The following is a 12,150-nucleotide window of genomic DNA, read 5'->3' as shown; positions in this document are numbered from 1 at the left end:
CCATCATGTTTTCAGTTTCGAAAATGCCTGGTTGGGTTTAATTTCCTGGTAGGGACATACGGAGGTAAGGCCAGCCAGTTTTGTGTGTGTGTGTGCGTGTGGCTAATGAGGTTTGTTAACATATTGCAACGTGTCTCAGTTAGCAATTAAATTGGAAGTCAGAAGTGAGAATATAAAAACCTTCATGTGCTTAATGGTAAATTAACCGTTTGCTTTCACATGTGCAGGATATATTGACGCACACAGATATATGCATATGTGACTACGTCAGAGTAGGACTCGGGGAGGGTTAATGTTTGAGGGCTTGGCACTGCTCCATTCCCAGGAGTTTGTGGAGGGGAAGCGGGACAGTGGGGAGGAAGCAGCGAGGCAGAAACCCCCCGGCACAGCTCAGGGGCAGCATCCCTGAACCTTGAGGGAGCGTAGAGCAGGACGAACGATGAAGTGTGACGTGAAATAAAAACGCTGTGAGGGGAAAAGCGCTGTGAGGGTCATTGTAGGTGGCCATACAACGCCTTTCCACGTGAGAAAAGGATAAAGGATAAAAATTGTGGCAGAGGCTGAGGCTGGGCGTGCACAGGCCCTGCTGAGGGGACCCCTCCCCTCAGGCCCCTCAGGGCTGCGGGCGGGGGGCGGGGCCTCGCCGTGACGCGACTACACCGAGCGGCGGGGGCGGGGCGGGGCTTCGTGAGGTGGGCGTGGCTTGCCAAAGGGGCGTGGCCTCTCGAGGGGTGGGGCCGGGGGTGGGGCGGGGCCGCGCGGCAGTCGGGCGGCAGCCGCGGCCGGAGCGGGCGGCGGCGGCGGCGGAGGGGGCCGGGGTGCGGCATGTCCAAAACGCTGCGGAAGAAGCGGCACTGGCTGAGCAAGGTGCAGGAGTGCGTCGTGTCCTGGGGCGGCGCGGCGGGCCCCGACCCCGAGCTGCTACGCGGCGGCGCCGAACGCGGCGAGTTCCCCTACCTGGCGGGGCGCCTACCGCCGGGCTCCGAGGGCGGGCCGGGCCCCGCGTTGCTCTCCGGTAAAGCGCCGGCTCCGGGCGACGTGCTGCTGGAGGTGAACGGCACCCCCGTCAGCGGCCTGACGCACCGCGACGCGCTGGCCGTCATCCGGCACTTCAGGGAGCCCGTGCGCCTCAAGACCGTGCGCCCAGGTGAGCCAGGCCGCGGGCAGGCCCGGGGAGCGCGCTCGGGGCTGGGGCCGGGGCCGCGTCCCCGCGTCCCCTGCCCCGGTGGGGGGGGGGGCGGCTCCCTCCGGAGCTGGGGCTGGGCCCTGGGAGGGCTGGGGGGGCCCTGGGGTGAGCGCGGAGGTTGGGTGGGGCCTTGGGGTTGGGGGGCTGGGGGGAGCTGGGGGGGGTCCCGAGGCCCCTCAGAGCCCCCCGGAGACCCCCGGAGCTCCCCGCGACCCCCCGGTGCCGGCACCCGGCGGGGCGCGGCCGGGGCCGGGGTCGCGGGGGCGGCGCCTCCCGGAGCGCGGTGGGACCGGGATCGGGCCCCGGCTGCGGCCCCCGAACGCCCTCGGCCCCGGCTGGGAGTGGGGGGCCAAAGAGGAGCCCCTGGGCTGTGCCCCCCCCCCCCGGTTGGGGTTACCGCTGCGGGTAACGAGGGCCAGCAGGTGTCGGGCGTCAGGCTGGTGCCCGGCACTACCCGGTGCCCGCGACCACACGCGTTAATGATTCACAGCGAACGAGCTCCGGAGCTGCAGCTTTGCTGGTCGAGATCCAGGTGTGAGCTCGGTGCGCTGTGCAGAAGCTCCCTTAAAGCTGTGCCTGTCTGAATCCCAGCCGGTAACAGCCTGTCAGGGACTGAAATCCAAAACGCTTCTTTTGCAGCCTCTCTGTTTACCACCTGCTCTGTGCTTCTTTCATAACACCCAGGTTGCTCTTTGACTCTAGGTAACGCGTATCTTAAATCAGAGTTTCCTCCTTTGACCACTAATTAAAAGTTATCTTTGCTACGGAGATTGAGCACTTACTTAGTCCTGATGCGTATCACCTGTTAAAAAAAATGAAACCTGCAACACCTTAAAGCAGCTACAGAAGGCTGCTGGCTCCGAGATGCCTGCCTTCAAAAACTGGAAACCCCGTCTGAGTGAGGAAACTAGAAGAGAACAAACTGCTGCAAGTTAAATTCAAATAAAATGATAAATAAATTAAGGAACACATTGTTAAAGACGAGACAATAACAAATCTCTTTTTTAAAAAGTTAATGGCAGATGAAACCGTATTAAGAATATCAAACGAAATTCTTGTGTGGTTACTCTGGAGGGAAATGGGATATTCCCATACCGGGACTTTCCGTAACAGAGATGTCTCAAACTTTCAAGTTAAAACTGGCAGAAAAGATTTGAAATAAATGCATGCAGTGAGAGCAGACACTTGCCAGAGCCAGATGATGCTCTGTAGGTGTTGTAAAGGTGAGGCACTAAAAAGCAGTAAAAAGCAGGTTCTGTTCCTTAAATTGATTGTGGAGATGTGCCCACCGGACAGTGGTGCTGGGCTCCTGCTGTGCAGTGCCATGAGTTGGTGCCGCTGGGTTTTCGGGCAGGCTTTTGGTGGGGTGTCAGCAGATCCTGAGTGGGGCGCGCACGGAGCTGTTGCGTGCCGGTGTTGCTGCTGGAAGGTAGGAGCAGAATTATCCTGGGGATTACGAACTGGTTAAAAGGTAAGAGCGGTTTTCTCAGCAGAAGGAAAGTGCTGCTGGTGTCTTGCACAGCCTGGTGTCACTAAGTGTAGTCATTCTGGGCTTGTGAACTAAACACTGGGCGAGTTGTGTAAAGAGAAGTAGCATTTCTATGCTGATTTTATGTAACTTTTGGAACAAATCAAATTCATGCTTCAGATCCAGCAGTTTTTCCATACTAGAGCATATTGCAAGCTTATTTACCACATCAGATGATTTTGGCAGGCGTTTTCGGTGTTAGACTCAGTGTCCTTAAATGCGGTATTTTAAAGCAGACTATTTTTCTTGTTGCTTTTTATTTTTTCAATTGCCACAGTAGCACTCGGTGGAAGTATTCCAATTAGGGTACGTGTGACGAGAGCTGTTGGCACGGCGTTCTCAGAGAAGCACCACGACTCTGGCCGTGGCTCCCCTTCTTCCCGCAGTGACCCTGGGGTGCTCCAGGCTGGCTGACCCCAATGACGGGGCTAAGGGGTAGGGGCTGTGGAGGTGGTGGCGTGTGATGCTTGTGGGATGGCTGGATGCTCAGAGGCCCAAGCTGCCCCACTTCTTAAGGCCCCGTGTTGCTCTCCAGCCCCAAATGTTGTCTTTTGAATACGCTGCCAGACTGGGAGAGCCTCTGGCAGGCAACGCGCTGCTTCTGGGCAACTTCTGCACCGGGACCATGCTGTGTTCCCCTGCCTCCCGCCTGGCAGGGAGGAATTGGTCTCCTCATACTTGGTCTTGGAGAGTGTGAGGCCTTGGTGCTTGGCGTCTGCATCCACATCTTAGAAGTGCAGCCTCAGTGTTTGAGAGCTGGCTCCGTCTTCTCGGTGAAATCTGGTGCGGGTGTCCCAGTGGCCTCTGGCAGCACGTCAGGAGGCTGGACGTGTGCTTTATTTTGGGCATCCTTCGTTGAAGGCAGCAACAGCTTTAGTTGACAGCAGTAAAATCCGTCTGTGATACTTCTAGCAATCTCATAGAAAATTTAAAATGGAAATTTCAAGATGCTGTTTAGTCTTGTTTGATAAGACACTTGAAAGATAGGAATGCTAAATTGAACGCCATCTGTTAACTGCACATCACAAACGAAGGACCATTTTGCTGATGAAGTTCCTCCTTCCCTCTCACTCCGTTCTTCCTCGCGAAGCAGAACAAGAGCGGCGTGCGGCTGAGCAGGGCTCGGTGCTGGGGTCACAGCCACCTTTGGGATGGGGCCACAGGCGCTTGGAGCCTCTCGGCAGCAGGGGCCGTGCGGTGAGACCTGCAGGAAGGCTGCTTTTGGGTTTTCTGCCAGTGTTCCTGGACCGATGCTGGGATCGGAGTTGTCCAAATGAAAGTTAGGCATTGCTTCGTTCTGCTTGGTGCTTGAGATTATAACCCTGCTGTTATTTTTGTGTCATTCGTCATCTCGATCAGCTGAGGAGAGCTGGCTGTACGGAGCAGTAGGGCTCCTCGTCCTGTGTGCGTGCTAACATGAGCAGCCTCATCGTAATGAGCGCATCTGTATTTTAGCCACACTTGTTAAATGCTGGTTTCAAGCTAATCACCTGCTTATGTGCATCCCAACGATGGCTGCCAGGTGGCTCAAGGACCTTCCCTGCCCAATGTCACTTGGATTAGTACTTGCATTAGCCTTGTAAGTAGCTGGCGCTGTTTCTGATTCTTTTATTCCCATTAAGGAAAAACCGAAGCATTTTGCTTGCAGTCAGTCCATCATCCTTCTGCCTGCTCAGCTCATCCTGTAACCGTACCGGCTGGTTGCATGTGACAGTCACATTCAGCCTGAAAAATATTTGTACGTGAAGCTGAGCTTACTCGCTAAAATGCTTAACACTCTCACTCTGAATGCGTATTTTCTTCAGAGCAGCGTGCTGCAGCATCAAAAGTAGGTTGCAGACTTACCGTGGTAAAGCAGCAAGCATTGCTGATGATCTGCAAGTTCCTCCTTCTGGAGCCTGGGTTGCCAGATACTATGTAGGAAGGAATGTGCTTTCCTTCCAAACGAAGGAGCTTCGATGCATAAAGCTACTCTGTGGCAATTATTATGGTTTCATATAACTAGCATCTGGGAAGAAGCCGGCAGAGTCACGCTGCTCTTCCACTTCCAAACCGTGGAGTTTTGTCCCTGGCTTATTGTTGAATGTGTATCAGCTCTGTTGTGACTAACCGGGTCTGTAATCAAGAAATGCAGTGAGCTTCCAAACGATTAAAAGTTCCCTTCAGACTATCTTCTGTTTTTTTTTTTAAAAGTCTCAGTGCTCCTGAAACCATTAAACCTTGATTTCCTCTGTGTTTATTTCATAGCCGACTGTCACAACTTCAGCTGTGATTAAAACTTGTTCTGCAGCGGGGGCATTATCAGTGACCTCCGCTGGGGATTCTCAGGCATGCAGTAAGTTCAGTTCAGGTTAGGATATATATATATATATATATTTTTTTTTACCAGATGGGGCATTCAGACAACCTCCCCGTTCACATGCATGGGATCTTTTTCAGTCCTTTGCCCCCGGTGCAGCACAGGGGCGCGTTGCTGCTGCGTGCACTCGGCCAGCCGCAGCCTCTCGATGTCTGCTGCAGCTCTCTGTCGCTTCCCCCTGGCTTGCGATGCACTCGTACAGAAAGTGAGGTGACCGACAGGTGGGTGCAGGACTCTGAAGTTCTCAGTACCAAGCTGTTTTGGCTTTTGGGCCAGTATCTTTCACTAAATCACTTAACATTCTCAAGATGTAGGAATCTCAAGGATATCAAGGCCTTAGCTTACCGAAATGCTCTCTGGATCAAAGTCTACTACAGATTTACCAGAAAACAGTAGGATGCATTTTTTCATGTGACTGTGAAATTGTGTAGTGATTAACCTGTGAAGTGCCCGTTACCAGAAGGAGCGATGGGAGCGATCAGAGGCCGGTTGTGTGCAGGGTCCTTCCCCTGAAGCCGGAGGCGTGAGATGACTGCGGTAGCTCAGACCAGGATGCTTCAGACATAATGCTTGCAGCTGAGTACGTAAGATTGATTTACATTTTCTTTTGTGCTTGAGGTAGGCGCTGAGCCTCTGTGTGGGGGTAAACATTTGCATGTTTGGCAATTAAGGCAGAGAGGAGCGCACACAGCACTGAGAGGCTGTTTTCACAAAATCTGATGAATTCTAAATGTGCCGTGTTAAAACAGAGATCAGAATACACACTAGGATAATTTTGCCTCTCTGAGGAAAGGCATTACCCTAATTCTGTGTTTCTCTGAGAGCTGGCAGCAGGCCAGCTCGGTGATTAACCAGACCAGTGTGTTACTGTGCTACTGGGGGGATGAGGAAGTCGGTTCAGGTCCTTCGCTCTTCGCGCACACCGGGTGGAGGACTTGTGGGTGTTGGTCTGAAAAACAGTCCTTCCTGTTTGAGGGCGTGTGAGAGAGTGACCCGTTAAAAAAAGAAAAGGTTGATTCATTTTGCCACACTTGGAGGTTTAAAAAAAAAAAAAAAAGCAAAACAAACAAGTGTACGTGTTGTTTCATATAACAAATGTGTAGGGTATCTCAGATCAGTGGAAGTGGGCAGAAGACAGATGTGCTATCTTTAAAAAGAAACCTGAGTGAGAAACTCTCTCAGTTGGGCCCTGTCACTTTTGTCCAGCATTGGCAATAGCGATGGTGCATCGCGCAGCAGTTTGGGAGAGCCACCTTGCACTACAAGCTCTTAGTTTGCGTCTCAGGTGCATGGATGCAGAGGACCGCCAAGGGATTGGTATTAGCATTAGTATGTGTATGCAATTTGTAGTCTTGTTTCTCCTATTCATCTTTATATAAACATGTTATTCTTGGCATAGAACATGCTGCCGTTCCCTTTCACATACTTGTTTAAATCTCACTGCAATAAGTGCTGTGATTTCACTGGCTCTAATTATTCTATTCTTTCGTAGCACGTTAGTTTCAAATGATAACGAGGCCTCATGTGGCTTTTGCTACTGTGCTGCTTAACACCATGGTTTTAATTTGTACTTTTTTGTTCCCTTCAGGAGAGCCATTCTGTTCCCTGTTTGTTCGCTGATGTCTCTCAGGAGAGACCTGGCAGAACAGCACAGAGTAAGACCAGCCTTTACCTTGAGCTGGCGGAGGAGCCGGTAGCGCACCTTCTGCTCTCCCTGTTTGTGAGCTTCAAAGCTGCCACCACAGTGTCCCTGTCTCCTCCTTCTGGGGCATGGGAATTTCACTAGGACTGAACAATTGAGCACTTGTATTCCAGTTATTCCTGGAAAGAAAATTTTCGTACTCAGGTAGACAACTTTGATTGAAGTTTTTGCATATATGTTTATTGGTTGTAATAAGGAGAGGGTTTTTTCCCTTTAAAAAAAAAAAAAAGTAGCCTAGGTTTACACATTGGCACAGAACTAACTTGTTTAAAATTCTTGAAACTGTCCGTTGCCACTATTCTACAATAGCAGGAGACTTTATTTTCTATGTGAATGAAACCAAGAATTAAATAAAACATGAATCTTCATTAGAAGCTGTGATTTCAACCACAGATTTCTTCATAGTTCTTGTCTAAGTATTGCCCTTGAATTCTTGGCTGGCTTTAATGAAATGCTAGTCAGTTGTAGAAAATGGCTGTCTCTTTATTCTTTTTATTGTCTTAGAAGATTCAATTTCCTTAATTTTTTCAAAGTTTTTTTTTTTTTTTTTACTTTTAGAAGGCACTTCAGAACAAAACTGTCATTTTAGAATTTTCCCAAAATAAACAAGCTGTGCTTGTTTAACTTGCTTTGCACCATGCTCCTTTATTATTGTAACAACTGCTTCAAGATATTGTTCTTAAAAGTATCTTAAAAATATAAAAAGGATTATGCATTCAAATTGACAGCTGAAAAAATTACTTTAGTTTTGATTGTTGCTCTGCTTTAAAGTCTTCTGAATTCATTCTTCTGGTTCTTGTTTTTAAATTGAGATGCTTCCTTTTAAGAAATATCTTCTAATGTTCGTGGACTGTGAGTTAAATTGCATATTGTTCCCTGAATGGGAGCAGTTTTCTTCTTTAAGGCAATGGTATTCCTGAGAGGACTGGATTTGGATTAAGAAAAATATGAGCTCTTTCTTTGTATTTGAGAGTAAATTCCTGATTTAGTTCAGCTGAACAGAAGGTGAGAGGAAATGCAGTGGGAAGACTGCAGATTTGTATTGATCTGCTATACCAGTCTTCGAAACCAGAATTCTCTGTAATTCACCTTCTCTGTTGCTGATGGCTAGTAGAGTCTGTACTGAATTACTCTGCTTTGGGGTCGTGGTGGGAATGGGACCAGCCCCCAGGTGACATGCCAGCAGTAGCTGAATGCGTTGGGCTGGCTTCCAAGCTCATCAGTCTTAAAATCAAGAGTGTATTCTTCTGGGGGAAAGGGGAGTCACCCAGCAAGGGCGCTTGTCTGCGTGGTATCAAGGAGACTGTTGTCAAGGCACCAAGGGAGGAAAGGGGTTGCTGCTGTGGGTGCTGCGAGTGCGGGGACGCTGGAGTTTGATTTTTTCCATCCTAGCTGTTAAAACCTCTGTACAAGCCATGCTAATTTGCATCAGTGCTATTTGATGCAAATTTGGGTGATTTAGTTCAGGTGCAGCTTTCAAGATGAAATAAAATCATAGCAATCCTTTGTTCAAACTTATGTCCCCGTGCTTTTGTCATATACAAATGCAATGTATTAAAGTAATGATCTTATGTGGAAATGTAATTTCATTTGCAAAGCACACCAAGGCTTTTAGATACAGCACTGGGCTTTCTCCAAGTGAGCTGTCAAAAATGCTTGCTTGAAGCTATTTTTCAATATGTATGTTGCATGAGCTTGTAATTTTTTGTGAATTATTGCTTGCTTTTAATTGAATGTAACTTCCTCAAATTGAAAATCACCAGTGTGTTTATTATCAATCCTGTGTCGCTCCTCAGTTGCTGAATAGTAGTCTAGCTCGTATAAGTTGATTCATCTCATGAAAATAACTTACAGTATGTAAGTAACGAGTTAATTCCTTTAAGCTCTGGATAGCTATCTCTCTTCAGTTATCTGTATTAAAAAAGTAAAACTTAAATTCTGTGTCTGTCAGATCATGGCATATTGATTTTTATTGAATATTGATTTTTGTGTTCTACTTCAGTGCTGTTTCATTACTGGCTTTTGGTAATAAATACAATCAGACTAACAGCTGACGTCTTATGGATTGTGAATGCTATATAAATATCAGAATTATCCTTTTTTTTGTTTTGATATGGCTGTCTATAAATGTTATTCCTACCTGCATGATAACGAATTATCATTTCTGGCTGGCTGGGTGGAAGAAGCCCTATGCCATGAGACAGAGAAGGGTGGAAACAGAGCATGAAGGAAACAGACGCGGGGAATGGGGTCGTGCTGTGTAGAAGAGCTGGGCTCGGGGTTTGGTGCTCCTCTCGCAACACAAGTGGGAGGAGGTGACAGCAGGGAACTGGTGATAACAGGAAATGCCTTTACAGGTGTCAGTGCGCCTAGAGCAGCCACTGAAGTAGGGTTCACCGAGATTCAGTAATTGTTTGAACTTTGGCTAAGCCTTGTAACATTTATGGCTTTGCTGACTTGTACGTGCTAATTTAGGGCGCTGTACAGAAAGGCACAGATGTTTAGCGTTTTTCTTATGATTCCTGTACATCTCCTGCTTTGCTTACTCTTCAAAGTGAAGACTTGGGAACGCTTCCCTCCCATGCACTGTTATTTACAACTTCTGCGTTTTGTCAGCCAAGTGGGAGCTGTAGCAACTTGCGGAATCCCCACACATACGGACACGTCTGTGCCTGGGTGAAGTTCTTGAAGTGCAGAGAGCGGCGGAGCCTGGCTGCTGCTGCGGGATGTTCTCAAACCTGTTCCCCAAGTCTTGGGCTTGGATCACAGAAATTTCGCTCAGAGTCACCCAGAAACCACCGCAGCCCCCAGCATTCACATGCCTGACTGAGGTTTCCTGGCTGAGGTGGGGGTGTGATACCCTTCTGCCCTGGTTTTGTTGGCAGGGCCTTCGGTGTCCGCTCAGGGCCGAGGGCAGCCTGGGCACAGGCCCCTCAGGAGCAGGGCCCTGGGGCTACAGCAGGCCCCAGGCACTCACGTCCCGGGCCCGTTCCTTGTCCTTGGTGCTGCTGCAGGAGCCATGAACCCGAATTCTGGCAGCCACCCTGACCCTGTGGCCGGTTCTGTGGCAGAGAGGGTAACCCCTGGTGGAGCCCGGCCTGTTGCTGAGGGTGATTTATCAGGTTTACTACCAGGAAGTAAAGAATAAGAAATTGGAAATGTTGTTGTTATTGTTTTTAATAAACTAGTCTTCTTAACTGATCATCTAACTGAATGCATGCTATTGCATCTGGAAAATATGAATCTGAGTGACATTTAATCCATCCTCTATTCTTGGCTTGTAGGTTTGCAGCACTCAGTAGCTGTCTGCAGGCTATTAGGCGTTTACATAAAAACACTTCTAGAAGTTCGTGATTTAAGATGCATCATAGACTAAACATTGAAGTCACTTGAAAGAACAACCATGATCCCCTCGCCCACCCAGCGAACAGCCCACGTGCATTTTTAAGCCTGGCCACTAGACATTTCACTTCTTTGTAGTGCAAATTTGAATAAAGATCTCGTGTCATGGAAATAAAAATGGATGGTTGGTATGATCCAGTGTTGTTTACTTTCTGGTAAGCAAATTCAGTTGAAGGTATGCAACATCTGCCCCTATCCATGAGCTATGGAGAACACCAAGGGACCTTTTGGATTTTAAGGTGTAAGGCAGGAGATCTCTGCAGTCATCTGCTAAAAATTGCTCTGAAAAGCAACTGTAGTTACTTGGTAGTATTGCCTGTGTGTCAGGCTCTGAAGGTAGAAATATGGAAGAACAGATTTAGAGCTGAGTTTCTACTGAAATGTCCCCAGTGCCATTGTCAGAGGAATTTTAACAAAGCGCTCAGGGAGAATTGCATTTCCCTTGGACTTGGATCATTTCACAGTTGTGTTCCGAGAGAGTTTCAGTGTTCATTACATTTTGGGATTCAAATTGTGTCCCTTCTATTAAGGACTGCTTTAGTATGCAGGAGGGGGCATAGCAAGTGATTTGATGCAGCCCAGTTTGCCAGGACTCCTCTGCCTGCCATTTAAAAGGTTGATCAGCGTTTGCACGTTCTGTGGGTGTAATCAGGGTGCTTGCACTGAGGCCTGTGGTGGCTTTTGTGACTCAACCCGGGGCTGCAGGCACGAGTGCTATGTGTGGAGAGCAGGCGGGGTGAAAATGCTGCAAAGTGCTTGTGCTGGGGTGAAGAGCATCACCCCAAGCCCCTGCTCAGCTGCAGCTTGGAGCGCTCAGGTCGGATGCGGCTCTACCGTGCCAGCAGATTCCCCGCGTGGAGATGGGAGCGGCGCCCAGTAAAATATGCAGCAGTTTTGTGCTTGGCCAGAAGAAACATGTTTGTAAAAAAAATCTTCTTTCATGTTGATGATGAAAGAACAGATGAGAAGAAAAATTCCATCTGAAGTAGCTGCTTAATTATGGCTTGATATGGTGATGTAGTTTATCAAATTAAGTTGTTAGTGGAAATAATCTTAGGGTGGAAAGCGTGTTTGCTCTAGAGCAGCAACTTTCAACTTCTTGATCTCTGTGGGTTCTTCATTATTTTCTAGTGTCACTAAGTCTTGTATTGCAAAGTTAAGCCCCTTTGCGGTCTGTTTGCTTTACTGAAACGTTTCGTGAGCGCTACAGGAGTCACTCAGGGAGTCTCAGTCTGCAGTGGCTGTGAGCTGAGAACCCCTCCTGCAGAGCATCCGTAGCGGAGAGCGGTGCAGCCGCTAGTGACTGACCAACGTGGTCCCAGCAGAGTTTAAAACACGGCCCAGGGTATTTGGATCTGCAATTAAATTGGTCTTAGGGGATCTGCAACGTTCTCTTAACTCCTGAAATCAGGCTACTGGAAGAAACCAGATAATTAAACCAGTTCTGCTTCTTGATATCCTAAGAAAAAAAAAATCTGATTCACATAAATTATTTGTGTAAGATCCTGGAAAATGGATTTCTTGTAGTGGTTAAGACTAGCAGTAAAAGTTAAAAAGAAATAGGCAAGGCAACCGATGAGCAACTTTGAGCTTTTGTTTTGCATAATGTTTTTAACAAAAGTTAAAGATAGCAAAATGAAGTGTAGCTAATCTTTAGATGACTGGCTGGTTCCCTGTCTACTTCAGTACAGAAAACCTCTTTAAAAGGCATTCTTTATCTTAAATAGTTGCTCTACTTGTAGTCAGTCTTCAGAAAAAGTCATTTGTATAGTGTCTTCCCCATCCGCTTTGCATTCTGAAAGGAAGAAGTGCATAGGAGGTGGGTGGTGTCAAGAGTAAAACTTCAGTGAGCATTAAGCAGGAAAATCACTCTTAAAAACAGATCAAAATAAAACGCAAAAGTCCCTGCTTCTGTATAAATTTTCATTTTTCCCGCAAGAGTTAGTGGAAGGTCGCAACGTGAATACAATCGA

At 48.0% G+C, this 12,150-nt stretch overlaps 1 protein-coding gene across 3 annotated transcripts in view; it reads left to right on the top strand.

The window, feature by feature from the left end:
- Positions 1-745: 745 nt before the first annotated feature.
- Positions 746-12,150, top strand: part of MAGI3 (membrane associated guanylate kinase, WW and PDZ domain containing 3) — a 60,704-nt gene continuing 49,299 nt past the window's right edge. For all 3 annotated transcript variants that reach the window (XM_038168554.2, XM_038168552.2, XM_038168556.2), the window contains exon 1: positions 746-1,147. In XM_038168554.2, the coding sequence (XP_038024482.2) occupies positions 826-1,147 (322 nt within the window). In that variant the 5' untranslated portion in view covers positions 746-825. The remainder of the gene's footprint in view (positions 1,148-12,150) is intronic.

Source organism: Anas platyrhynchos, chromosome 27, assembly GCF_047663525.1.
Source record: "Anas platyrhynchos isolate ZD024472 breed Pekin duck chromosome 27, IASCAAS_PekinDuck_T2T, whole genome shotgun sequence".
NCBI lineage: Eukaryota > Metazoa > Chordata > Aves > Anseriformes > Anatidae > Anas > Anas platyrhynchos.
The sequence above is the reverse complement of the archived record's forward strand: the minus strand, read 5'-3'. Positions and strand labels throughout refer to the sequence as shown.